Below are 27,055 nucleotides of genomic sequence, written 5' to 3' on the forward strand. Positions count from 1 at the left end.
AAAAATGCATTTCAACATACAGTGTGTGTGTATATATATATATATATATATATATATATATATATATATATATATATATATATCATTTTTTTTTTCAAATATATTGAATATGGCCAAAATTGTAGCGTTTCAAATATATGCCATTATATTGGGAAGAATGTTTTAAAAATATATTTCAAATATATTTTTATTCCATATGGGATACATTGAACTGTTTACCAGCAATCTGACGACAAGTTGTTGTAGGGGCTCAAGACTTCGTATCATTTCGATTTGATCTAAATTCTGACATTACTTTAACAAATATGACATTCAACAAAGACAGGAAACACATTGGACTAAAATGAAAGGAAAACAGGAACAAAACTGAAGAAACAAGTTAATTCACTATGGGACAGATTGGGATGAGGAGATCATGCTGTCTGGTTGGTTGGATAGATCTCAGCCTTCTAAACAAACAATGAAGTAAATAAACAGTAGCGCAGAAAAAGTTAGGGTGGTTAAGTTCATGTTCAGGTTATAAGCCAAAACAGCGGATCTGTGTCTGCAAGATTGACAAGAAGCTGAAAGTGTAGCCGACTCTTCCCTGCTGGCCAGACCATTGTGCAGAAAGAAGTGTTTTCATAAGGCTTAGACAGAATTCATTTCCATGCACTGCCTTTAATGGTTCCTGTCAGAACGAAACAGCTGGTGAGCATATGGGATTCATTTCCCTGTATCACGTGGAAAAAATTTCACATGTAAATAGAACTAACATAAAAGTGTAGCCCTTGAACCCAGAATCTTATAGAAGGCATAAAAATGCATGTGCACAATGATGTGTCTGTGGCAGCTAGCAGGCTATTGCGTTTTCCATTGTCCTAAAATAAGAGAATTGCAGGCTTAACAGTTATCGTTTTCAGCCTGCTGTATTTTAACTCGAGATTTGATTTAATTGTTTAAATTGAATTACATTCCCAAATATAAAATGAGTGTTTAAAGATATTTTTATTGTTACAGCAATGAAATGTAAGTCAGTTTGGAATCTGGCCATACATTGGGTATCTGTCTTCTACTTGATTTAAATAAAGTCCAATTTAGGATCGGTAAAGATTATTTGAGTCTATGACAATATCAGTGCAAGTGTTCCCTGGGCTATTTGTAGACACACAAAAAAAAAAATACATGCAGGATGATTTATTGGTTAATATGTTCAGGATGGTCATCCTATTTAAATGCCTAATATGATTAATAAAAATTGATCTATGTATCTGTACATTTATCAGTCTGTCTATCTGTCTATCTATCTATCTATCTATCTATCTATCTAGCATAGTGCTGTCTGTCTCGGCTATGGCACCGCTAAATTGTCATTAAAGCTGTCTTAAAATACCAAACAAAACCTTCTCTTTGTTCCTCCAAAGACCTCCTGCTGTCTAGCTCTCTTTTCACCTCCCCTATGCTCGCCTCCAGTACTTTCTGTTGAGCCTCTCCCATCCTCTGGGACTCCCTACTCCGTTCTATCCGATTATCTCCTACTCTGTCCACTTTTAGGCGATCCCTAAAAACCCTTCTCTTTGGAGAAGCCTATCCTGGCTCCACTTAGCCCTCATGCTCACTGGACATTTTTACAACGGCTGTTTTTGGTTTTTGCCATTTCTTTTCTACAGCCAGTAAACCGCCCAGCATGTTATCCTATGTGTCCATCCACACATGGACTGTAATCAACGTTTTTTGGCAGGGGCGTTTTTTGGCCCAGAACTAGTGGGTTTCTAGAGGAGTTTTTTAGCTGTTAAAACGCTGTAATGTTGAAAAACGCTGTAAATCACGGCAAACCAGCATTTTGGGACTTTTTTGACCCCCATTAAAACTTTTTTTAGTAAAGAAAGACTCTATAAAATGCGGCAAAACACTGCTAAACGCTAATACAAAAATGCTAAAAACTGCTGAAAACCTCAAGTTTTTAATGTGACGTTACATAGCTAACATTACCAACATTATTAAAACGTCCAGTGTGCATGAAGCCTTAACAACTGTACTGTACTTTCTCCATCAGCTCATCCCCCACAGTTATTACCTTTTGAATCACTTGATTCTCCCTTTTAGACTGTAAGCTCTAATGAGCAGGGCCCTCTAATTGCTCCTGTATTGAATTGCATTGTAACTGTACTGTCTGCCCTCATGTTGTAAAGCGCTGCACAAACTGTTGGAGCTAAATAAATCCTGTATAATAATAATAATAATACATTAATCTTCAGATTGCTGGAGCTGGAAATAAAAACTTAGGACCAAATATTAATATTTTTGCCATAGGGTTAAGGTGGGAAATGTAGTAGCAAAAGGTGATTAAAAAGAAGGAAAAGGTGCAGAGAGTAAATATAGAAAGTAAAAAAAAAGTACCGTATATTCGCTTCATAAGACCCACTATTTTCCCACCAAAAAATGGGGGAAAATGTGTGTCTATGGCGCGAATATGGAGCGGCCGGCCCGGTATTACCGCCGCCGCCGTGTCAGAATACTGGGCCGGCCGCTCGACTCTTCTTTGCAGCAGAACCTTACCTGTTCTTCGGTCCAGCGGTGTCCTCACGGTCTTTTCTCTTGGCACGGGCGTCTTTAGTGTGGCACCCGGCTGTGACAGCTTGCGGCTTCACAGCCAGGTGCCCACTGCACATGCACGAGAAGCGCTGCGCTTTGTGAATGGTCCGGCAGTCTTTTGGGACCTGTCACGTGTCCCAAAAAACGGGGAAGAAGGAAGTGGGAGCTGGTATCTGCAAAATTCGGGTACCTGCTTCCCCCCCTCCCCAAAGGTCCGCAGTCTCTGGTCATCCCCTGTACTGTGTCTGCAGTATCTGGTCATCTTCTATACTATGTCCGCAGTCTCTGGTCATCTCCTGTACTGTGTCCTCAGTCTCTGGTCATTCCCTGTACTGTGTCCGCAGTCTCTGGTCATCTCCTGTACTATGTCCGCAGTCTCTGGTCATCTCCTGTACTGTGTCCACAGTCTCTGGTCATTCCCTGTACTGTGTCCGCAGTCTCTGGTGATCTCCTGTACTATGTCCGCAGTCTCTGGTCATCTCCTGTACTGTGTCCACAGTCTCTGGTGATCTCCTGTACTATGTCCGCAGTCTCTGGTCATCTCCTGTAGTATGTCCGCAGTCTCTGGTCATCTCCTGTAGTATGTCCGCAGTCTCTGGTCATCTCCTGTACTGTGTCTGCAGTCTCTGGTCATCCCCTGTACTGTGTCCGCAGTCTCTGGTCATCTCCTGTACTATGTCCGCAGTCTCTGGTCATCTCCTGTAGTATGTCTGCAGTCTCTGGTCATCTCCTGTACTGTGTCCGCAGTCTCTGGTCATCTCCTGTACTGTGTCCGCAGTCTATGGTCATCTCCTGTACTGTATTTGCAGTCTCTGGCGATCTCTGTAGTATGTCTGCAGTCTCTGGTCATCTCCTGTAGTATGTCCACAGTCTCTGGTCATCTCCTGTAGTATGTCCGGAGTCTCTGGTCATCTCCTGTAGTGTGTCCGCAGTCCCTGGTCATTTCCTGTAGTATGTCCGCAGTCTCTGGTCATCTCCTGTAGTATGTTCGCAGTCTCTGGTCATCTCCTGTAGTGTATCCGCAGTCCCTGGTCATCCCCTGTAGTATGTCCGCAGTCTCTGGTCATCTCCTGTACTATGTTTGCAGTCTCTGGTCATCTCCTGTACTATGTCTGCAGTCTCTGGTCATCTCCTGTACTGTGTCCGCAGTCTATGGTCATCTCCTGTACTGTGTCCGCAGTCTCTGGTCATCTCCTGTACTATGTCTGCAGTCTCTGGTTATTTCCTGTACTGTGTCTGCAGTCCATTGGTTCAGAATATTTTTTTTCTTGTTTTCCTCCTCTAAAACCTAGGTGCGTCTTATGGTCAGGTGCGTCTTATGGAGCGAAAAATACGGTATTTTGTCTAATTTACATCATGGCACATGCAACCTTACCATTAAGCAATGCTAGTTTTAAAGAGGCCCTTTGGAAGCGTTTATTACAACAATAATGCTTATTGAGTTATATGTGCTTTTTACATATTTTAGGCATGCAATTTACCTGTAAAATCCTCCCTTGTGTAGATATCGAAAAGCCCTCAGACTGCTGCTGGCCATCACCATGTTGGATATGATGTTAGCAGCCCCAGCAGACTCAGAGCTGTCACTATAGTGGCACTATCTCGCCCTGGTGCCCAACCAGTGGTCATTGGCCACCTATTGTGCGGCCCTTGGGGCCTGCGCACAATAGTCTGTGTTTTCATTATCTAGGTGCCTAGTCAGGCTAGTGAAGTAAAATATTCTTTAAACCAGTTTTCAGTATTTAATTGATTGGTTTGTTTATTTCTTTCACACTCTCTTACTATTTTCTGTGATGTCCACATAGAAATATTAAATGTGGCACAAGTAATTTTTAAGGGGACTGTAGGGAGCAGAAATGTAAAAGCACTGACTAGCAAAGGGACTATAATAGCAGTAATGTCTAGCAGTCACATATAATGCGTCCCTAGTTTCCAACAACTTCAATGTCATATCTGCAGTCCTGCCATCTCATGTAGCATTTATGTAGTCTCACAGGACCTCCTGTTACAAATCTGCAATCTCTGACAGCTTTTAGTAGCATACCATTCACTGCATATTATGTGCAGCCGTTTTGTGATGTCAGGGGCCACACTTGAGGACCCCTATATCAAGAAAGTTGACTACCACTGCTCTATATTATTCCCATTCATGCCTCCCCAGCAGCTACATAAAATATTCTATAGGAAGGTATGGGGAGGGTCGGAGATGCTGGGTCAGCACAGTAATTAGACATTCCCAGAAGAGGAGAGGGTTATGAAATTGCAGAAGGGAGGGGGCAATACTAGGGAATTCACTAGTTAGTTTTCTAGCGAGCTCAGAGGCATGTTGCAAGTTACAGTGGTTGTAAATCTCAGACATGAACAAACCATATGCCTCTCTACTGTGTACATGTCTCAGTTAAGGGCACTGTGGGGATTATTTACTAAAACTGCATGGTGTAAAATCTGGTGAAATTCTGCATAGAAACCAATCAGCTTCCAGGTTTTATTGTCAAAGCTTAATTGAACAAGCTGAAGTTAGAAGCTGATTGGTTACCATGCACAGCTGCACCTGATTCTGAGTGCTCTAGTTTTAGTAAATCTCCCCCTAAGTGTTATTTCTGTCTGCTGCTTCTTCCCTCTGCAATCAGTATGAATCACTTCTGACAAGTTTTCCTGACATTAGGAGAAAAATGGTGACGGAAAGGGACCTCCAGCAGATTGACAACCTCAGCTCTTTTCCTGTGAGCTGTGTGGAGGGGGGGGGGGGGGGGTCTTGTCCCTTTAATCAGCTCTCAGAGCTCTCCTCCCTGAGCTCTGCATGTGTCATGTCAGCTCTCCACCCCTTTTTTTCCGAACTCTCAGACAAGCTTTATGACTTTGGCACTTTGAACGGATGTAGAGAAGACTTCAGAAATACAGATACAACTTATGTAGGATGATTTGTTTCATCTCTGTGTATCTCTGTGAGTCACTTCACTTGGTATATGTAAGGATTTACAACCACTTTCATACAAAATAAGAGAAAGGCAAAATGCGTTTAAATCATATATTGATTTCTAGCCTACTTCTTTTTTATCTGAATGATACTGAAGTTTGGAAACTTACTTTGTGAAGAACCCCAAACTTTACTTTTTTGAATGCAGTGACACATATTTACTATGCCCTGTGAACATTCCACTGCTTTATCACCCACTTTACAAAGCCTGCTGTCTGAACTACAACTATACTATACTGAAAAATAGAAGGCGTCTCAGGAGGCGAAATTTGTACAGGAAACCATCATCACCATGGCATCAACAGATTATCATGGGATATGTAGACCTCAGAAATTAAATTAACAGGAATGAGCAAAGGAGACGCTTCAGAGCATGAAGAGAATACAGGAAGTTGGGGAAAGCAATGACTAGCAGACAGGCAGAACTCACAACAGGACATTTTTCAAGTAAGCTGATATTGGATTGTCAGAAATAAATATATTGCTATTACAATGTTGATGTTATAAAATTAAAGTGTAAGAGATGTGACTTTAGATCGCCTTTGAAATACATTACATTTCTGAGCTGTTCCCTGAAATGTTTTGAATCCGTGATGGGGTCCCTGTAACAATGGTTGAATTTGTACCTTACCTTAAGTGCTTATTCACACCATAGTGCAAATTCCAGAGAGGTCAGTTTTTCAACACATATTCTGCAAGGGCCCAATGAAATCAATTGTTCTCTATGTGCCCCATACACATCACAACACTAGTATCACGTGCAGATTTGTTCTGCGCAGGAATCTGCAACGTGTATAAAACTTGTTGAGGCAAACATGAAAATTGATGTCTCTGCAAGTGAAATCTGCGCGTCAGTTTTTGTGCTGGTATGGTGTGAACAAGGCCTTATATAACACAATACAATGAGGAAGTCAACAAGGGGATAACTTGTGCAAAAAGTGTAGACTGGAAATAGTATGTTCTGGTTTACTGACTGTTTTTGTGCAGCTACAACTCCATTGCAATAAATGATATTGTTTATTTATTCTGCAAGCTACAGTATATGCAGAATAATCTAACCCAGTGTGTTCAGTGAATGTCAGGGAACCAAAGGTTACATGGTGAAGAATTACATACTTTCTTTATAACGTTAACATTCCAAAGATTGTCTTATAATGAGCTGAGAGGCAGGTGCACATCAGCCAGCAAAAAATAGCAAGTGTGGTCTGAAAATGTTTTATCTAAAATAGAAAGTGGCATAGAGCTATATTTTAAATACAACATACACTATATTGCCAAAAGTATTGGGAGACCCCTCCAAATCATTGGATTCAGGTGTTCCAATTACCTCCATGGCCACAGGTGCATAAAATCAAGCACCCAGGCATGCAGTCTGCTCCTACAAACATTTGTGATATCACTCTCAGGAGCCGTGATAGGTTTCCACCTGTGCAATAAGTCCATCCGTGAAATTTCCTTGCTACTAAATATTCCACATCAACTGTTGGTGGTATTATAACAAAGTGGAAGCAACTGGGTACTACAGCAACTCAGCCATGAAGTGGTAGGCAGCATAAAATGTCAGAGCGGGGTCAGCACATGCTGAAGCGCACAGTGCGCAGAAGTCACCAACTGTCTGCAGAGTCAATAGCTAAAGACCTCCAAGCTTTATGTGGCCTTTAGATTAGCACAACAGTGCGTAGAGTGCTTCACGGAATGGGTTTCCATAGCAGAGCAGCTACATCCAAGCCTTACATCACCAAGTGCAATGCAAAGCATCGGATGCAGTGGTGTAAAAAACATCGTCACTGGACTCTAGAGCAGTGGAGAAATGTTCTCTGGAGTGACAATCACACTTCTCTATCTGGCAATCCAATGGACGTGTCTGGGTTTGGTGGTTGCTAGGAGAAGGGTACTTGTTTGACTACATTGTGCCAAGTGTAAAGTTTGGTGGAAGGGGGATTATGGTGTGTGGTTGTTTTTTAGGGGTTGGGCTTGGCCCCTTAGTTCGAGTGAAGGGAATTCTTAAGGCGTCAGCATACCAAGACATTTTGGACAATTTCATGCTCCCAACTTTGTGGGAACAGTTTGGGGATGGCTCCTGCCTGTTCCAAGAGGATTGCGCACCTGTACTTAAAGCATGCTCCATAAAGACATGGATGAGTGAGTTTGGGGTAGAGAAACTTAACTGGCCTGCACAGAGTCCTGACCTCAACTCGATAAAACACCTTTGGGATGAATTAGAGCGGAGACTGCGAGCCAGACCTTCTCATCCGACATCAGTGCCTCGCCTCACAAATGTGCTTCTGGAAGAATGGTCAAACATTCCCATAGACACACTCCAAAACTTTATGGACAGCCTTCCCAGAAGAGTTGAAGCTGGTATAGCTGCAAAAGGTGGGCCAACTCAATATTGAACCATACGGACTAAGACTGGGATGCCATTAAAGTTCATGTGTATGTGAAGGAAGGCAGCCCAATACTTTTGGCAATATAGTGTATATCAGCAACTCTGGGTGTAGGGACAACAAAATAACAATTGATGGCATGATCCCACTCAATTATTATGTGTTATTAAGTGGTTGTAATTCAGAAGGTTTTTTACCTTCATGCATTCTATGCATAAAGCTAAAAAACATTCTGGATGCAACGACCCCCCCCCAAATGCTTACCTGAGCCCAATTTCAATCCAGCAATGTGCATGACAGCAAAGGCTTTCTCAGCTCTCTCTCTGCTCATTGGCTCAGAAAAAGCAGCGAGAGCCATTGGCAATCACACCCAGTGAGCAGGGAGCAGGGGGTGGGGCCGAGCCACGTTCTGTGTCTTGGGGGCACTCAGCTGGGTGATGGAGCCAGGAGCTCAAGCAAGGGACCTAAGATGAGGAGGATCGGGTTGCTCTGTGCAAAACAATTGCACAGAGCAGGTAAATATGACATGGTTGGTATTTTTTTTTAAAATCTGCTTTTACAATGACTTTAAATATGGAATTAATTTAAATAGAGCATTATTGCTTATGGTTACTCTCCAATGCACGTTATAACTAAAATTAAAAAATAATCATAAACTATTCACTAAATTAAATTACTGGAGAAAAATCCATATATCTATATGTAATTGCATCTAAATATTTTAACATCACCAACCACATTGTTTATAAATGATCAATAAGTGGTAAATATATTTACCACTTAATAACTTGGAAAACACAGACAATATAAATTCTCATAGTAATGGTCTTACGTAGCAATAGGAAAGATTATCAGGAGTGCTAGCCACAATGAGCTTGATTGCAAGTAAAGTGTATGTATGTGGTATGCTGTGAGTCTGAGCCAGCTGCCGGTCAAGCATCTGGGTGTATCTAGACATTAAAGTTGGGATCTCTCCAGAGTCTGGACTGGCTGAGTAATGTGAACTTTAGCCCACTCTTAGCTCAATTCGGATCACAGGAGTGTAGGACAAAGTGCACTTCTGTCACCTACAGGAGAAGTAGGGCCAAACAAGCTTTGTCCCTACTTATCCTTTAATGGCACATGAATATGGGCATTTGATCACTTTTGAACTGATTTGCATTCATCTATGAGTAAATATGAATTGCTTGAAGCATCTCAAAGCAGTTCATAGGTTGAGGAGCTGGAAGCAACTGCTTCAGCAACACAAAGTCAAACAGTAGCAACCCAGAAAGAAGTCAATGCAAATCAGAAGCACCTGCAAAAATATGCAAAATTTGCATTATACAGTACCTTTGTACCTATAAAGTCTACTGTATAAGAGCTTACAAAGATAGATGAAATGGATGCTTGTCGTAAAGAGTTTTGTGACTTCCTTTAACAGTTCCAGAACTGCTTCCCCTTCTCATCTGCTGCTAAATTTACAAGGTATAAAATCTGTTTAGGCAAGAAACATACAAAGCACACAATTATAAATTCCTTTTTTGCTGCCCTTTACCTTGCTTCTCCTGTCTTACAGAAAAATACAGCTATAATCTGAGAGAGAAAAATAAACAAAAAGCAGCATGATGTAAAAAATAGTATAAGTTTAAAATTGTATAATTTAAATGTTTACCTTAATTACAACACGTGGCAAACTTACACTAATACTGTATTAATGACCTACCTGATTTGTGGCATCAGTTTGCTTTTGTTTTGATCAGCTACTAAAGGGTAGATATGTTATGAAGAAGTTATGAACCAGTTGGTAAAATCATACAGAATAAACTGCATTTATTCTGGTTTTATCTATGTCTTGCTACATGCAAATCTCAAATAACGGTTTGTTTGGAGAAGATGATTAAAAAAGTAGTCACGTAGTGTGGTATTATGTCTCAGCGTATAAACATATCCTCTAACTCTTCACAGACATACATGAAGTATACACATCTTTAAAATCAGATGAATCACATAGTACTGGCTAGTCTAGTGGCCACAAGAAACTGCTGCTGTTTCAGCTTTTTGGTGAATTCTGAGGGGGTTGAATCACCCATTTGCTCTTTACGTTTGTATGGGAATATTGCGGCAAGGTTTCTTACTGGAATTCCCCACTCTGCCTCCCTCTCCCCCTGTAGTGGCCATTGGGAAGAAAAGCAGGGCCTTGTTTCCCTTTGTGTATTCTCAAAATAATGATTTATAAAATGGGCAACCCAGCAGTGAGAATTAGATTGAGCTGCAGAAGTCTAGTTTTTTTTTTATGTACTGGAGAGGAGAAAAAGGGAGAAAAGGTGATTTAACCAAACAAATGTAAGAAAAATTTACATGTTGCAATAAAATATAAGAGAAATCATATTAGAATCCAATGCCTATACTTTATTCTATATAAAAGTGGTTTAGTGCTTATCAGTACATATATATCACACTTATTCATTTGCAATTATAAATCACAAATCATGTAAAAAACAAAAAAAATACCCATTTTCAAAAAAGTCTATATGCTTCTTCCTTTAAAACCCAACAATGTGCTCATAAACTCTTGTGAAAAACCAATTTACTCCTCCTTTCACCTCCATGTACCTTCATCTCCAGTTGTGCTCTCACCTTCAGGATATGATGTACATATACATGCAAGGTTACAAAAAGCTTGTGTCTCCTTTAAAGCCAGTCTTTTGTTTTCCAATGAGATATACCCATTTAAACTCAGCTCCTTCTCCAAACACCATCAATAGAAAAGAAAACAATCCATAGCGCTTCACTTTTTTTTTCAAATCTTTTATTTGTACCACTCAAATGAAATGCACACACATTCTCATGGTGCTTACAGCACACCACTTTATCACAGGAAATACAACAAACGGCATCAGTCATCGGTCCCTGCTAGCGCAAGGACGTCATCCAAAGGCCCCACCCCTCTGTGTTTCATCACAGGGACATGACTTCCTCCCCCTGGCGTAGCTCCGGCCATTTTTTTCATAGGTGCTTGAATCTCCAGTTTTGAAACTCAAGTTATATTAAAACCACAAATACCGTATAAAAACACTTATTCAGAAAATGAATAGTACACTGAAGAATAAACCAGCATTTCTATCACATGACATCATATTAAAATTTTAATTCCTTGGTGTCAGGGTTGCCGACCTCTCTACACTGTTTTTTATTGACAACTGTATAAAATTTACTGACAGAACACATTTTTCTTACTGACAACCTGAAATATTGCAGATGTTTCAATGAAAAACTAAAGAAAATCAATATGTTAACAATATAAACAATATGTAAATGTTAACAATAGTCACAACAAGTAATCGGCCTTGCTTTACAATGAAAGCCAACCAGTGAGTGAGAGAAGTGAAAATGACTAAATGGCTAAATGGATGTTTTGAACTCAAAGCAGGATATCTCCCAACATCAGAAATTGGGAAAGAAAAATCCCTGATGGAAGAGGCTGCAGCGCATGCAACGTGCTGAAGCTTTAAAAAGAGCTGTGGCTACAGTTTGAAAATATTGGGTGTGGCTGTGGTGTACCGTCTGAGACTAATTATAACTCAAAATGTATACAGTCCATAGTCGTTGTACCCACAAAATACCTCTTATTTACTGTGCTATGAGCTAGATTGTTACTGTCGCACTATGTAACAAACAAAATAGCATATTGAAGTCAGGTCTATAAAATATTCTAAACAGAATATAAAGAGTAGTGGTCAGGACTGTACAACATACATCGTTGTGCTCAAACTGCAACCGTCAGGAGTTTTTCACTTACATATCTAGTCAGTAAAACAAAAAATACTTTGGTATAAGTGGAAGGAAAGACCCCTTAAGTGTAATGGACAGTGGGAGGAAAAAATGCTTTGGCTTCAGTGGGGGAAAAAAACCCTGGTGTCAGTGGTTCTTCAGAGAGAAAAAATTCCACATGTCAGTGGCAGGAAAAATGCCCTCGTTTTAGAGGTCAGAAAAAAATTAAGGGTTGGTAGTTAGTGCGATGAATTTTTGTTTTCATTGCCTGGTGGAAGAAGAGTGTCCCTACATCAGTTGGAGGAGCCCTGATGAACATGAACAAATCATTTTTTTTTTTTTACAAATAGTATATTCTGAAAATCCCCCCAGTGACATTGTTGGTTAGTATGAGACCACACTATACTGACCAGCAATGTAGTGGAAAAACTACAATTACCCCAACGAAATTGAGGATTCTGCACTGACCACCAACATAATGGGGAATTGTACATTGTCCACCAGTGTAAGGGTGATTTTACACTGACCACAAATGTAAGAGGGGATTCTACACTGACCACAAATGTAAGGGTGCTTCTATACTGACCACAAATGTAAAGGGGGATTCCACACTGACCACAAATGTAACAGGGGGTTCTACACTGACCACCAATGTATTAGAAAACATTCACACACTGACTACCTTGACCATCAATCTAATGAGGGTATGTACACTGCCTTCCAATATAACATGGAATTTTACACTGCCCACCAAAGTAACAGGGGTATTTACACTGACTACCAATGTAATGGGGACATTTACGGCGACCACTAGTGTAATGAAGGGATTCTTCACCAATGTAACACAGTCATTTATACTGACCACTAATGTAACTGAGTCATCTACACTGACCAGCAATGTAACAGGGGTACTTACAGTGCCCACCAACGCCTATCTGCTCACCTCTGCACCCCAGCCCCACCTTCTTTGCTAACCTCTACATCCTAACCCTCCCCTCTCTGCTCATACTTTCACTTCAACCCCCCCCCCCCCTCCTGCTCACTTTGCACCCTAATCTCTTGCATGCAGATCAGGAGTTCAGAATTTGCTTGCTGCGGACTTGCCCTAGGCCAATGACTAGACCTAGATTAATTGAGGCTAGAGAAAGCCAGATAACTAGCATTTTCAGAAATAGGTTACAAATGGCAGGCCCCATATTTCTCTTAGTATAGACTCCTTAAAAAAGGAATCCGCTGAAGTAGAAACAAGCCCAATATTATCAAGTCATAATTGCAAATGTTTGAATGTGCTAGAGAGTAAGTTATGGAATAAAACACTATATTGTACTGTATGTTGGATATCGGTAGACAACGAAAATTATTACATATTTTCTAGAGTGTCCATTATGTGTCTTCCAGCCAGTTCCTTTCATACTTCCAGATGTAAACCATTTTACTAAATAAATATCTGCTGCTGGATATGTATCAGTATTTATAATAAAATATACTTATAAAGTCTGTGCATAAACAAGAATTAAACAGTCATGGTCATTGACTGTGTCTAATATTTTTGGTTTCTAAACCAGTGAATGAGTCATTTTATAATAACCCAGCAGTGCTTTGGATTTCCATTCCAGAACTCCTTAAAAGGGAAGAGCTAATTTTTGATATATTTCTTTCTTCTAAGACTAAAACTTGTCCAACGAGTATTAGCTGTACACTAGATCTAGTTTTAAAAGCACATTCTCAGCAATATTTGGCTTTGCTTATGATAAACAACACAAGTACTTTGACTTGCAAGTGCAGTATACAGTGGTGTACCTATTCACACTTGTTGTGCCTATAACATATTGATTATGACAAAATGTCATAGCTAAATGCTTGCAAGCCATCTTTTTAAGGAATTCTACCCCAAACAGACATTGGTCTTTGGGATTTCTGACATTGATGTTTACCAGTAAATTACCAGACAGTTTGTGGAGCTTGGAAATATCCTGAAATCAAATGCTGCAATAATATTATCAATCTTTGTGAGTTGCAATGGCAGGTAAGTGGAATTTAAACATGTTTATTGAGGCAAGGAATAGCAACATAAATTTCCACCCCATTCAAAATATGCTTCCCTTCCACTTCCATATCTTTTTCTGGGCATTGCCTGATGGTCTAAACCAGGAGTCTCCAACTTTCTGAACAAAGGGCTAGTCTACTATCCTTCAGACTTTAGAGGAGCCTAAGGGAGTAGAAAATGTCCTGGCATCGGTAACAATGCCCCATCCGTGAGAGGAATAGTGCCCCATCATTGGTGTCCATGAGAGGAATAGTGCTTCATTGTTGGTGTCAGTGGTATGAATAGTGTCCAGTCATTGGTGTAAGTGGGTGGAATAGTGCCCCATCATTGATGTTAGTGGGAAGAATATTGCCCCACTGTTGGTGTCAATTGAAGGAATTATGCTAGATTGTTGGTGTCAGTGGCAGGAATTATGCCTCATTGTTATTGTCAGTGGGAGGAATAGTGCCCCAAGGACCAGATAAAAGCAAGCAAAGGGCCACAGTTTGGAGTCCACTGGTCTAAACCACCTGATAACCATCAGTATCAAGATGTTGTTTGAGAAGGTGGCATATTATTATAGCTCCCCTGTTGAATCAATTGCATGATTCTGATGAGCATATGTACTGGTAAATATATAACAAATAATCTCCCTGAGTTAAAATCTTTAGCTATGTTCATAGCATCTCGTTTACATATGCCAGAATCATATATTTCTTGGGCAACCCCTTTTTGATATTACAAATATTTTTAAATTATTCATTTAAATGTTCATGAATTTTCATTATTCACCTGTGTTTATTTAGGAACATGAATAACATATTCAAGTTCCTAAATAAACACAGGTGAATAATATGGTTATGTTTTTGCTTCTAAACTGAAAAGAAAACCATAAAGCATATTACTACTTAGCAATGTGTTGGATATTTTTATTTTCAATAATATTTTTTTTTTCAATAATTTTTATTGAACTTTCCAAGTTTACAAAAATAGAACACCCCTGCAACTGCAGAGGAGAAATATAGAAAATAAAATAAATACAGAGCAAATCAAAGGTTAGCCTCGCAGGGCATACATATGACCATACATCAACAGATGATAAGAGAATAAACTATCCATCATTACAACAAAGTTGTGATTCAGCTGTTAAGACTGGATCCGGGTATATCCATGACTCTATCCTTCAAATACCATGTTTTCCAATATTTCCAAGCATTATCAAAGGATTGTATATTGTCTGACCTACAATATGCTAACAGTTTCTCAAAAGAGTGGACAGATTGGGTGATAGAAATTACTTTGGACAAATTGGGCGCCTTGTCTCCTCTCCAATGTCTTGTTATAGTCTAACGAGCAGCTTGTAATATACAGGTAATTACTTTGCGAAACATGACAGGAAAGTCGTCAATTCTTAAATTTAAAATTGCTAGATCTGGTGTAGGATTAGTCAGTACTCACGTGACAGTGGAGAGGAGTCAGAACACACTTCGCCAGAAGCTATGAAGATTCTTGATCAGAAGGCGTGCAATAGGTTGCCCACCTGGCCACAACCTCTCCAACACAAAGGAGAGCCTCCCAGTGTATAGTGAGCTATACGGTACGACGTGAGGTACCATCTAGATATTTTTTTTGTGTGAGTTCCCAGTAATTAACACAGTGGGATACAGCATAGGAAAAGAATAGGGCCAGTTTTATGGAAAAATAACTTATTTTGGAAAAGGGTGTAAAAAAAGGCAATCCCTTTGGTAGATTTAGGTGGGTTGTTATAAAATTGCCATATTCTGGTGTCTATTTGTAAGGGAGAGGGAGGCTATTTCAATAGAAAATGGTAAATACTAAATAACTTAAAGAGTATTGACAATAGAAATTTGTTACCCTTTTGCAGATCTCGTAAACGTTTAAGTTTAGCCTGTTCATAAAAATTTGTCACATTGTATAGACCATAACAAGACCAGTAAGTAACCACCAGATGCGGAAGGAGAATATTTAGTACATTCGCAGGTAGAGATATGTCAGCAGGAGAATAAATGTCAGTCTGAAGTTTAGTAGCTAATCTCTAAGCCATTAGCAAGGCTTTAACAGTGATAGGTAGTTTATCTAAGTGCTGTGGAACCCATAAATCAGCTAGCAATAGGTGCTGTAGGTCATGAGTCGGTATGGTTACTGTCTCTATGTCTACCCAAAAGTGTTCTGAAGGCGAATTAAACCAATGTTTAATCTGTGCCAACAAAGCGGCTGTGTAATAATCTTTAATATCTACTAGCCCTATGCCTCCCACTGATTTATGTTTCATAAGTTGGGCGTAGGAGCAACTAGCTATTTTCTGGTTCCATAGATATTTTTTAAACAGGGATTCTAAGGAAGATAGATATGAGGATTTCAGGGGAATGGGGAGAGTTCTGAAAAGATAAATAATTTGTGGTAGGTTATAACATTTTAAAAGCAGCTAGTCTACCTGTCCAGGATAGCTCAAATTTGGCTGTGCATGTAAGTTCGTTGCTAAGCTTTTTAATAAGGGGCTGGAAATTAGATTCCGCTAAATTAGCAGTGGAAGGGGTTAAGATGATACCTAGATACGGCAGTCCCCCAGAAGTCCAAGTATAGGAAAAGGAGGTTTCCAAGGTTGTATTAGCTAATGCAGAAATTCCTAGGTTTAAAATAAGAAAAATTTACCTTGTAGTATGGAATGGCACCAAATTGTGAAAGAATAGAATGTGCTCATGGTAATGATTCTGAAGGGTTTGTTAACGCCAGGATCACATCATCAGCGAATAATCTAATGACATGGGACTTATAGTGGAAACAGAAGCCCGAGACAGAAGTATTAGTTCTAATGGTTTCCGCCAGTGGCTCAATCATAAGATTGAAGATGAGTGGCGACAAAGGGCATCCCTGTCTTGTGCCATTAGTGATGTTGAAGGTTTTAGACAATAAATTTGAAGTGTATACCTGGGCTGAGGGAGAAGAATATAATGCTAGTACCGCCGAGAGTATTGGGGCTGGAAACCAAATTTTTCCAGGACTTGTGTCATATATCCCCAGTGTACTCTATCGAACACCTTCTCTGCATCAATAGATAGAAGCAGAGAGGGTGTTCGCGAGCGTTCAGCGTAGTCACTAATATTGATTATTTGTCTCGTCGCTTCTGATGCTTGATGTCCTTTTGTAAAGCCTGTTTGGTCCGGTTACACCAGGAATGGTATAATTTTCATCAGTCTGAGTGCCAAGAGCTTGGCATATATTTTGATATCTGAGTTCAACAGTGAAATCAGCCTAAAGTGTGAAGGTAAACTGGCATCTTTCCCAGGCTCAGGGAGCGAGACAATATGTGCCCTCAGTATTTCTTGGGGAAAGAGTTTTTGTTGTTGTGAAGTGGTAAATAAATTTATGAGATGGAAGGATAAATGCAGACGGAAGGTTTTGAAATATTCATTCGTAAATCCGTCTGGGCGGGAGGATTTCCAAGAAGGTATAGTTTTGATAACTTGAATGATTTCTGAGGTTGTGAAAGGGGCGTTAAGTTGGTGTAAGTGCTTTTCAGTAAGGGAGGGTATATTCAGCGTAGCAAGAAATAGTTGCTGGCAGAAGGTTGAGGGGTGGTTGGGCCATTTTTTAAGTTATAGAGACTCTCATAATAGTCACCAAATGCAATTTGTTTGGGATTTATTAGTTTCTCATTTGTTGTAGGATGGAGTATAAATGGGATTTTGTGTTTAATTCTTTGGGTTTTAAGTCTATTTGCCAAAAGCTTCCCTGCTTTATTATTATGTGAATAGTATCGGAGATTTAAAAAACTAAGACATTTATCATGTTGGAGTCCGCAAGAGTTCCCTGAGTTCCATCCTAAGTTTATGGATAGAAGTAGAGACAGTCAGCGTGGGTTGGGCTTTGTTCAGGGTTTCTAGTGACTGAATTTCTATCAACAAAGTATTAAGTTTCAAATTGGTTACCCGCTTGGCATGTGCGCAGAGTCGCAGAATCATGCCACACATATATGCTTTATGGGCATTCCATAGCGTGAATGTGTCAACGTTCCCAGTATTGTTAGATTCAAAATATTCCATAAGGTGTCGGGACAATACCATTACGTTACTGGGGTCTTGAATTATAGTGTTGTTACAATGCCACAAATTCAGGCACAACTTTGTGGAAGAGGTCACGAATGTAGTGTGGTAGTTGAGACGCCTGAATATCTTCAGATATACCACGGATCTTTAAGATATTACATCGAGACCTATCTTCCAGGTCTGCGACCTTGTTTTTTATCCAAGCCATGTCATCTTTTTGGGCCTCGTGGGCGTCTATTAAGAAGTTGAAAGAGTGAACGTATTCTCCCATTTTATCTTCCACATATCCTAATCTGTCTCCCAGATCCTGTACTTCAGCTGCAAGCTTATGGATACAGGAGAATAGATCCATTTGAAGGGATGCCCCTAAAGAGAGTAACATGTCCTTCAACATGGTATCTGATACTGGATGACCCAGTGTAGGGAATGTAGCGATGGGGTCTACTGGTGAAGGTGCATCTGTGTGTATAGCAGGCCGATCTCTTACCTTCATCAGAGGATCATCGTTGCTGGCCTGGGAGTCCCTGCAGGGCCTGGATTTAACCAGGCTCCGTGTGGAGGGAGTAGTTGCTCCGGACCCTCCTGTATCTTCCTGCACAAGCGGTTGGTCTGCTCCGACACCGTTCACCCCTGGGTCTGTGGGCGCTAGAGGCAGCATGGCGACGTGTGGGGATGGTCTCCCACTGCCATCTTTGTGTAGCCCTTTATGGAGAATCGGGAAAAAACCCGATAATTTAGCGGGCTGTGTGGTTTCTCTGTGGCGCCATGGCATGTCCTGATGTTCAGCTGGGTGTTTGGTAGCAGTAGAGGGCTGTGCAATGGTTAGGGTAGCGTAAGCTCGTCGGTCGGTCACGACATGAGAAGGAGCTGTTAGCTCATGAGGCCATCTTCTTCAGTGGTCGCCACGCCCCCCTTCCACAATTCTTTAAAGGAAACCCATCATGAGAGAAATGAAAAGGCAGCCATTACTGACCACTGATCAAAATGCTGATTACCTAGCTGGCATGCTAGCCCTCAATACTTTGTCAGTAGGGCTGATTTACTAAACGAATAGGGTCTGTTCGTTTTAGGAAAGGGATTGGTAGCAAATAAGGTGAACTTGTGTTCATTTTCAATGCCCACTCATGTGCGAAGGAAATTAAAAAATAAGATTTTTGCATATGCTTAGTTGATTTAAATAAACACAGCTTTATCGTATTTTTGAAACTCAGTTGATATTCATTTAGTAAATTAATCCTAGCAACCTAGAAAAAGTGTAAAGATAAGAATCTAAGGGGTTGATTTACCAAAACCGCAGAGTGCAAAATCCGGTGCAGATGCACATGGTAGCCAATCAGCTTCTAACTTCAGTTTGTTCAATTAGGCTTTGAAAGAAAAAAAGATCTGGAAGTTTTCTGATGGTTTCTATGCAGAGTTGCACCAGAGTTTACACTCTCTAGTTTTAGTAAATCAACCCCTAAGTATGTGTAAGCATATAAAAGTCAATGATCTTAGTAGTTCTAAGACATTTCACAGATTTTATTTGTGGTATTTCTCTTTTTTATTCTCACCAACTAACTGATGTCTGTTCTGCTACCTTTTTAGTTTCCAGCGCTAACTGGAACTGTGGAGTGTCTGCTCTTATCGGAAACACACAAAAGCCAACAGGTATTGCAGATATTTACAGTAAATTTCGGCCTGTGAAGAGGGTCTCACCATTGAAGCATCAACCTGAGAGTCCAAAACTAAATGAAAGTGATGATCAAAAAGAGGAAAAGGAAGAAAATGAAAAGAATGGAGAACCCAGCAAGACTGTTGGGAAAGATGGAGGTCCCGGTGAGGAGAGTGGGTTTAAATGTAGGAGCATTGAGCCAAGTGTGTTGCTTGGGGAACTTGAACACTATGACCTTGACATGGATGAGATTTTGGATGTGCCTTACATCAAATCCAGCCAGCCTTTGACTCTATTTACCAAGGTAGCCTCAGAGAAAAGGACTTCCAGCATACACCCAATATCTAAAGGAAAAACTGGTCCCTTAGGGAACCTAGAGAACCTGCCATCCAATGCCACTCAGTACTGTGTATTGTCTCCCGTTAAAAACTCAGCTCAGCCCGCTGTCCTCGATCCAAGCAGGCATTCATCTGGGGGATTAGAGCATTCCCAGTCTAGCATTCAGTGCAGCTCAGTCCACGAACCTGATTGCTATAACAAGGGCTTCCTCAATAGGGCTCTGTCTGATTCCCATGCACAGAAGCTTGAAAAAAGCATGCCCAACTGCCAGCTTCGGCCATTCCACCTGCCAGCACCAGACACACAACTAGATGGCATAAACGGCAATGTGAACTGGAACTACACTGAAGGAGAAGACATGAAGAAAATCAAGAGCATTTTAAATATTGTTAAAGAAGGGCAAATATCTCTTCTGGTAAGTACATAGAATACTGATTATAATCTAATTTTCCTTTAATGTTATCAAAAGGTTGCTTTATTTAAGACACAGCTATACAGTTGGCAAAGGTGACTGTTCATTCACAGTAACAGTTTATTATGTCAGCCTGATTTATGTAGGCTGGAACATAGAAAAGCAACTAATCACCTATCATGTGTAATCCTGTATGAATGGCATGTAACCCCAAATGCTCGTCTTCCGCAAATGCCTAATGTTTCCATTGATGCAGCTTTCTGAAATCCATACATAATTATGTATAGAAAGTGAGTGGATCCTGTTAAAAAGTATTTTTTTATAAAATTTGGTGCATATGTTCCAGCTTGTTTACCAACGTTAACCATTGCAAGGAGTAATACATTCAGCAACATCGAGGATCCATTTATTTCCATTAAGTACTACAGTTTGTCAGCTCTTCAGCTTGTTTTCATCCCAGTGGAAGCTCCCTTTCATTGGCTCAGCGTGGGAACACCAGGGCCGTCTGTTGTCCTTTCATTAGTATTCACAAGGTCTCTGTGCCAGCTCTTTGTAGCTGCCATTCAAAGACAGGAGCAGGAATAGAAAGCCCAAAATGTCCCAGGACTCATGCAAAGTATTTCATTAGCAACAACTTTGGCGAATAGATTCCACAAATGCGTGTTACCACAGTAACAAGTACACTAACAACGCAATTTAATTTAAGATTAGATCATCCATTACAAAATCAGGTTAGTTCTGCTGGATTGCTGCCTTCCTTTAGAACAGTGTGTGATTCTGTGATGTACATTGATTATTATTACAGTCAGTACAGTGCTAACCGTACAGACTCATTTTATAAGAGGCGCAAAGGAATAGCAAATGTGGCAAGGACAGTTATCCATTCTGGCCAAGTGGGTATCAGTTTACTGGCATCAGATCAGTGAAAGATTTATTTAACACTATGGATTTCTGCACTTTGTTTTTTGTTGATATTACATGCATAAAATATACATACATGCCCCTTTTTTTTCTCTAGTAATTTGAATGTACCCAGACCAACTATTGTTTAATAAAAATAATTAGCATTTAAGGGAAAACAGTCTGTAACAATGATCTTAAAAGTTTTCCAGTAAATGTTGTGGCGTACAATTGTGATATTTTGGAGGTAGTAGTCTGTAAGACTTAAAGTGGAAGAAAAGCCTAACTATTCATAGGAATGATCCCCCTTTCTTCCTACCTGTCCTGCATACCCTCTGTAAAACAGATCTGAGTACGTATCTCTTTGTAATCTACTCATGTGATCCTGTATCTCTGGCATCCCTGCTGCAGGGGAGAGGAAGGAGTGCATCAATGGCTGGGCCATGGGAGCCTATGGGTTATGTCAAGGCTCCCGGATTCCACGGCAATTGTTGAGCACTCCCATACAGGGGAGCTGTACCTGCAGAATCTTGTGACCAAACTGTACTGGATTAAAATAAAGGTAAGTACTTTCTAATCATTAGTTGGGTCAAATTACTGTATGTTTTTGACTGCAGTGCCAATAAAATTCGAAAGAACAGGATGAAAAGTTTTTTCTCAAACTAATGAATTTCCTACAGTGTATGTGGTTTTCGTATGGGAAAGTCCTTCATGCCATAACCAAATGTCAAACGCAAATGAAATTTTGAAGTACTTTAGAATGACATTCGATAAGTCAACTTATGTACTTTGAATTTTCATATGAACGTTTGTTTTGAAATTTACTAGTGTAAAAACAACTTTGACGGAAGGAAAAACCCAGAGCTGTTAAAGTGGTTGTAAAGGTAGAAGTTTTTTTTTAACTTAATGCATTCTCTGCATTAGAGTTTAAAACCTTCTGTGGACATGGAGGAAGTCATTGGCTCCTGATGCTGTCAATCACAGCCTGTAATGAGGGAGCAGGGGGGTGTCAATGGACACACACAACGCTGCTTGGGTTTGAGTCCACACAAGGGCCCCTATAGCAAGCAGCAGGGGGGAGGAGCCAGGAAGACTGGTGGGAGATCCCAGAAGAGGAGGACCAGTGCTGCTCTATGCAAAAACATTGCACAGAGCAGATAAGTATAACGTATGTTATTAAAAAAATACGGTTACAATCACTTGTTTTTGACCATGTTTTATGTGCTCAGAGGCCTGTGGCACCTTCATACATGAGGAACTACAAGTCACAGCATGGGGAATCTTTTGGTCAGCACTGAAGAAGTTAATCTAATAGAGATTCAGAAAAAGAACAGGGCAGCAAAGTGTGGGCAATTAAATTTTGTTCACATGAGTGATAAGTGTTTTCTTTGTAATTTTCTAGGGATATGCATGTTTTATTAATTTTAGCTGCGCCAGCTATAAAAGGCACTGGGAACAATTGTGTAGTCTGCAGTGTACAGACTTTGACTCTCCAGCAATTTATCACAATTAAAGGAGGGCTAGGATTTTTCACATGCAGAGTATACTTGCCAATTGGAATCCAGTAATTAAAACACTGATAAGTGTTTTGTCTAGTTTACTATTGCTTATACTCTGGCTTATACTCTGTTTTGGGTTGAAACATATGGTAACATGCTGTTTTCCTACAGAGAAACATTTTTTTGGAGGATTATTTTACATGAATACCGTACGTTTGTTTAAGTCCAGTAAAAACCTAACGTTTTGAGTACCCAGTGAGGCAGTTATAGTAGTCTTGCTGACTATAAGTCACTACATGTTTCTTATAACCAGCAGAAAGTTGTGAAATCTTTTTGCAGGATGAATTCGATGTTGGCCAGAAAATGATCCACTGTGAACAAAGTCTTTTAACTGATGGAAAAGAATTTAAAGGAAAAACTCACCTCCACAAAGACAGTTTTTGTTGGGCGTTTAGTGTGCACAATGGGACCTCCTGGATTTTGGAAATGTAACCCCTATTTTGTTTTGCTTTGTCAGTATACTCAGTTGTGTAGTATAAGGGCCTGTGTCGACAAGCTTTGGGCTTATGTCAATGACATTAGTTTGGCATCAGTATGAGATTCTTCTGAGATCCTTCAGAATTCGTTTAAAGGTACATATGACCTGCATTTCATCTGCTTCAAGAGGGCTTTACATCTCTATAGACATGTATGGATTTGCAAAACGTGCTTGACATGAAAATAAAACCCTCTTTGACACAGGCCCTAAAGCTTACAAATTCTGCAGATAGAAGATTAGTCTTCAAGAGTGATAGACCTGGCTGCAATATGTCACATGTCATGAATATTGATAGCAGTCGCAGATTATATTGCTTCTTCCATCAGGGAGGGAAACATTTTAAGTTAAATAAATTAGAACCAAAGACAAATTTTTTTTTTTTCATTTTGGATAGAGTAAGGAGGAGATTTCCCTTCACTTCCTGTCCCATATGTAGGCAGGGGTCACTAGGTTGCCCCTTTAAATGGGAACTTTAACCTGGTAATTAAAAATTGACAGACAGACAGGCATGCTTTGTCTCTTCTGCATTAAAGCCTCTTACCTGCTCGTCCGCCCCTGTACAGTAAGCTGCACAAGAAAATCTCACTGCACAAATTCATCAGTACCAAATCTGATGGCACTCTCGTCCAAGCGCGGGAGTGACGTCATGTCCACTTGGCTTCAGTAAAGGCCAGGTCTTGAGCCACCCGGTGGGGAGTTCCAAGGATGGTTCATTGCTGAATTCAAGGTGAGTATAGTTCTGCCTAAATTTAGTTGCTCCTTTAAACTTCCAAGAAGAAGGATGAGTTAATTTCCTACTGGTAGGATCATATAAATACTTGGGGTAGTTCTTAGTTTAGGAGAAGCTGGATGATGGGAAGAGGATTGCCAGTGAGGAGAGCCATGACCTAAGAAGAGAAATCTTTATTCTACTCCTGAGATGGGCACCCCTGTTACTGGGTCCACTAAGATACACCACTATATGGACAGAACTGCTAAATGATTGATTTAGAAGATGTGATGTCATGGACTTTTGAAGAAACCTGTTCAAATAAAATCAAGCTGGACTTCTGGCTGCTTTTTGTGTCTGAAGTGGATCCTTAGTAACCCTGCTGTTGTGAAGTGGAATAGTACCCTGCTAAGCTATTACTAGACTGTATATCTCATGAGACACTTGCATGGAGAAGAAGGATCCTGGAGTAGCCAACTGTGTGCAAACCTGGTCAGGCTAGGGGATGGTGATGTCCTGGAACCTCATGCAAGATGTGGGGCCCTGCACAAGAGGTGTCACCAGTCAGAGTGGCAGTGTTGCCAAGGGTTACCAGGAGTATACTGAGTGCATTGTGCCTACTTTGCCTTTGACACAATGTAAGTGCAGGTGTGCAAGATGAATGGAGTACTGGAGGGCTGTGAACTCAGATTATGGCTGGTGCTTGGCCTGAGCAATCCTGATACAGGCACTGTCTGGCGGAGTACATGTGGGTGATTCAGTTACATATCAGGGATCTGCCCAGGCCAAAACAGGAAGTGAGAGGAAATCCCTCCAAAATGAGTTAATCCCTGGTTGTCATCAGGGTCACCAAAACTAGTGTGCCCATTGGAAGACCTATCCTCTACTTTGGTTCTGGCGACAACCCAACATTTTTTAATTTGTTTTCACTTTCACTATTAATGATAATGGTAAACATGACATATAGGGAGTATAAATCTCCCAAACGGGCACAGACAGCAAAGAAAACCTGACAGGTGTTCAAATGTCTCTCTTCAAAACTGAAAAGAAAAATGTTTTGCTTCTAATTATACTTTAAGGCATGGCATTTTTCTCTTTACCCTAATCTCAAGACCTGGTTGAGAAAGCTTTGTGATTAGGTGATAAGTCTAAATTTAGGTTTAACTGCAGCAAATGGTGAAACATTATCACACAGTGCGGAGATCTTCTGTTATGTGAATACACCACTCCTGTATTTAATTTGTGTTTTCCTTTGTATTAGAGTACAAATATTTTTTTTAAATTGCTATTCTTCATTAAGCTGTTGCCCCACCCGAGGCTCCTGAGCTTTGATAAGGAATATGGAAAGAAATGGACTAACCTTTTCTTACTCCCCAGTCTTCAGAGATTCTGATTGGGTAATGGTTTTAAGTGGCCATGGAACTATATTTTATCTCCTGATAATTTGTGCACATGCAGATGCACTTATAGTATAATTTTAGACTTATATTCAAATGAGCCAAACAAAACCTGCACAATTCATACTAAGAATGTAGTAAAACATGTAAGCAGACATTGCCTTTGGTAAAAAAAGTGCATATTAAATAGATCAGTACATCCAAAGATATTAGCAGCTGAATATGCATGCAAATCAAAGACAATAGGACATTATTATTATTCTGTAATGCCTGTATGCATCGGGTTTGAAGATCAGTCCAAGAAAAGGATTCTTCACAGTAATAGTTGTACTCAGGGGCGGACTAACCATTTGAGCACTAGGGCCCAGGGTCAGTAGGGGGCCCCATGAGATGCCCCTGGTACCTTTCAGAGGCTCTTTTGGTTGTGGTTTGAGTGTGGGCGAGGACACAGGGGCCCCATGATCCTCTATTGCCCAGGGGCCCCATGAGCTGTCAGTCCGCCCCTGGTTGTACTGTTCAATGTAGGTGTGCTTAAAGCACAGTAATAATTCCCTCAGGAACTAGTTCTGGTCAGCTCAGTGGATTGTATTAAAATAGAGCTGGATACAATTTAGGGGGCTCTATAGCAATATTTTGATAGGGCCCCCAATAGCCTTTTTCTGTGACACTTGTCAATGTGTGACAATAGTCAAATTGATCTTAATAAGAAACATCATCTAACTTGCCACTCAGAGGTGGCCCACCCTGTGCATGCATGCGATCCACTAACTGGTGGAGACTGTCTCAAAGGCTCCTGGGATGCATGATATGTATTCCAAGGGCCTGCAGATAGGGGTGAACACTGAGTACAATGTCATCCTCACCTCGTCTAGTGGGAACAAGAATCGCTGTAAAAACATAAAAATTGCTGCGCTGCCTCTCTCAAAAACAACTTTAATTAATTAATTACTTAATTAAATGAATGAACTCCCTACTACACAAAGGGTCCCCACAAATGTGCATGTGCTATAATGCCCCGTGGGCTGGCAATTATATCCCTCCTCCCCAGTGACTAAATACCAAATAAACCAATAAGTAAATACAAGGTGCTAAAATGACAATAGTGCTAAAAATAGCACATATACAATGCCATGAAACTGTGTACACAGTGAAATTGTATAAAACAATATATATATTAAAGTCCCAATAATTGTGCAAACATCTAAAAGTTCCCAAAAAATTAAAAAGTAAAAAAAAAACCCTCCAAAGAAACCCCCATCCGCATCCAGTGTGAATATTAAGTGATACAGTAGTAAATCTTCTTATCCATAGCAATTCCCTGTGCATAGGGCTCCAATTAGTCCTCCCCCTCCAGAGCCCCACTCACCACAGATAATCGATCACCGGGAATGGTAGGTCACATATCTCATGAGATGTTGCAGCGCTCTCCTGCAGGAAAGTTGGCCTTCTGTGTGGGAATGACACCTCTATATGCTGATGACAGACTCCATAATGGAAGCACCTCTAGATCAATTGTTTGCGACAAAACTCCTCCAGAACCTCCACAGTACTCCTCCACCACCGTAAAAACATCAAAGGGAAACTTCCATAGCGTATTTATTAGGTAAAAAACATTTAAAATTGCACTCACATAAAAACCATGTGCATGGCACTTTTTATCCCAGCAAAAAGCAATTTCTTCTCTGAAGACAAGTGTAGCGCTATCAAGCCCCACCCTACATGTTTCATCTTATGATGTCATCAGGAGCTGTGACATCAGTGATTAGCATGCCCCGGTCGATGTCACACAGGCGGGGTCACAAGGGTGATGTCACTGGGTGGCCCCG

The 27,055-nt window shown here is 40.4% G+C and overlaps 1 protein-coding gene across 6 annotated transcripts in view; it reads left to right on the forward strand.

The window, feature by feature from the left end:
• SNCAIP (synuclein alpha interacting protein) overlaps positions 1-27,055 on the forward strand; it is a 349,013-nt gene that overhangs the window by 211,567 nt on the left and 110,391 nt on the right. For all 6 annotated transcript variants that reach the window (XM_089674735.1, XM_089674440.1, XM_089674749.1 and 3 more), the window contains one exon: positions 19,369-20,189. In XM_089674735.1, coding sequence (XP_089530861.1) covers positions 19,369-20,189 — 821 coding nt within the window. The remainder of the gene's footprint in view (positions 1-19,368; positions 20,190-27,055) is intronic.

The sequence above is a fragment of the Staurois parvus genome, unplaced genomic scaffold (assembly GCF_062004578.1).
Source record: "Staurois parvus isolate SC_StPar_1 unplaced genomic scaffold, SC_StPar_1.0 ptg000004l, whole genome shotgun sequence".
Classification (NCBI taxonomy): domain Eukaryota; kingdom Metazoa; phylum Chordata; class Amphibia; order Anura; family Ranidae; genus Staurois; species Staurois parvus.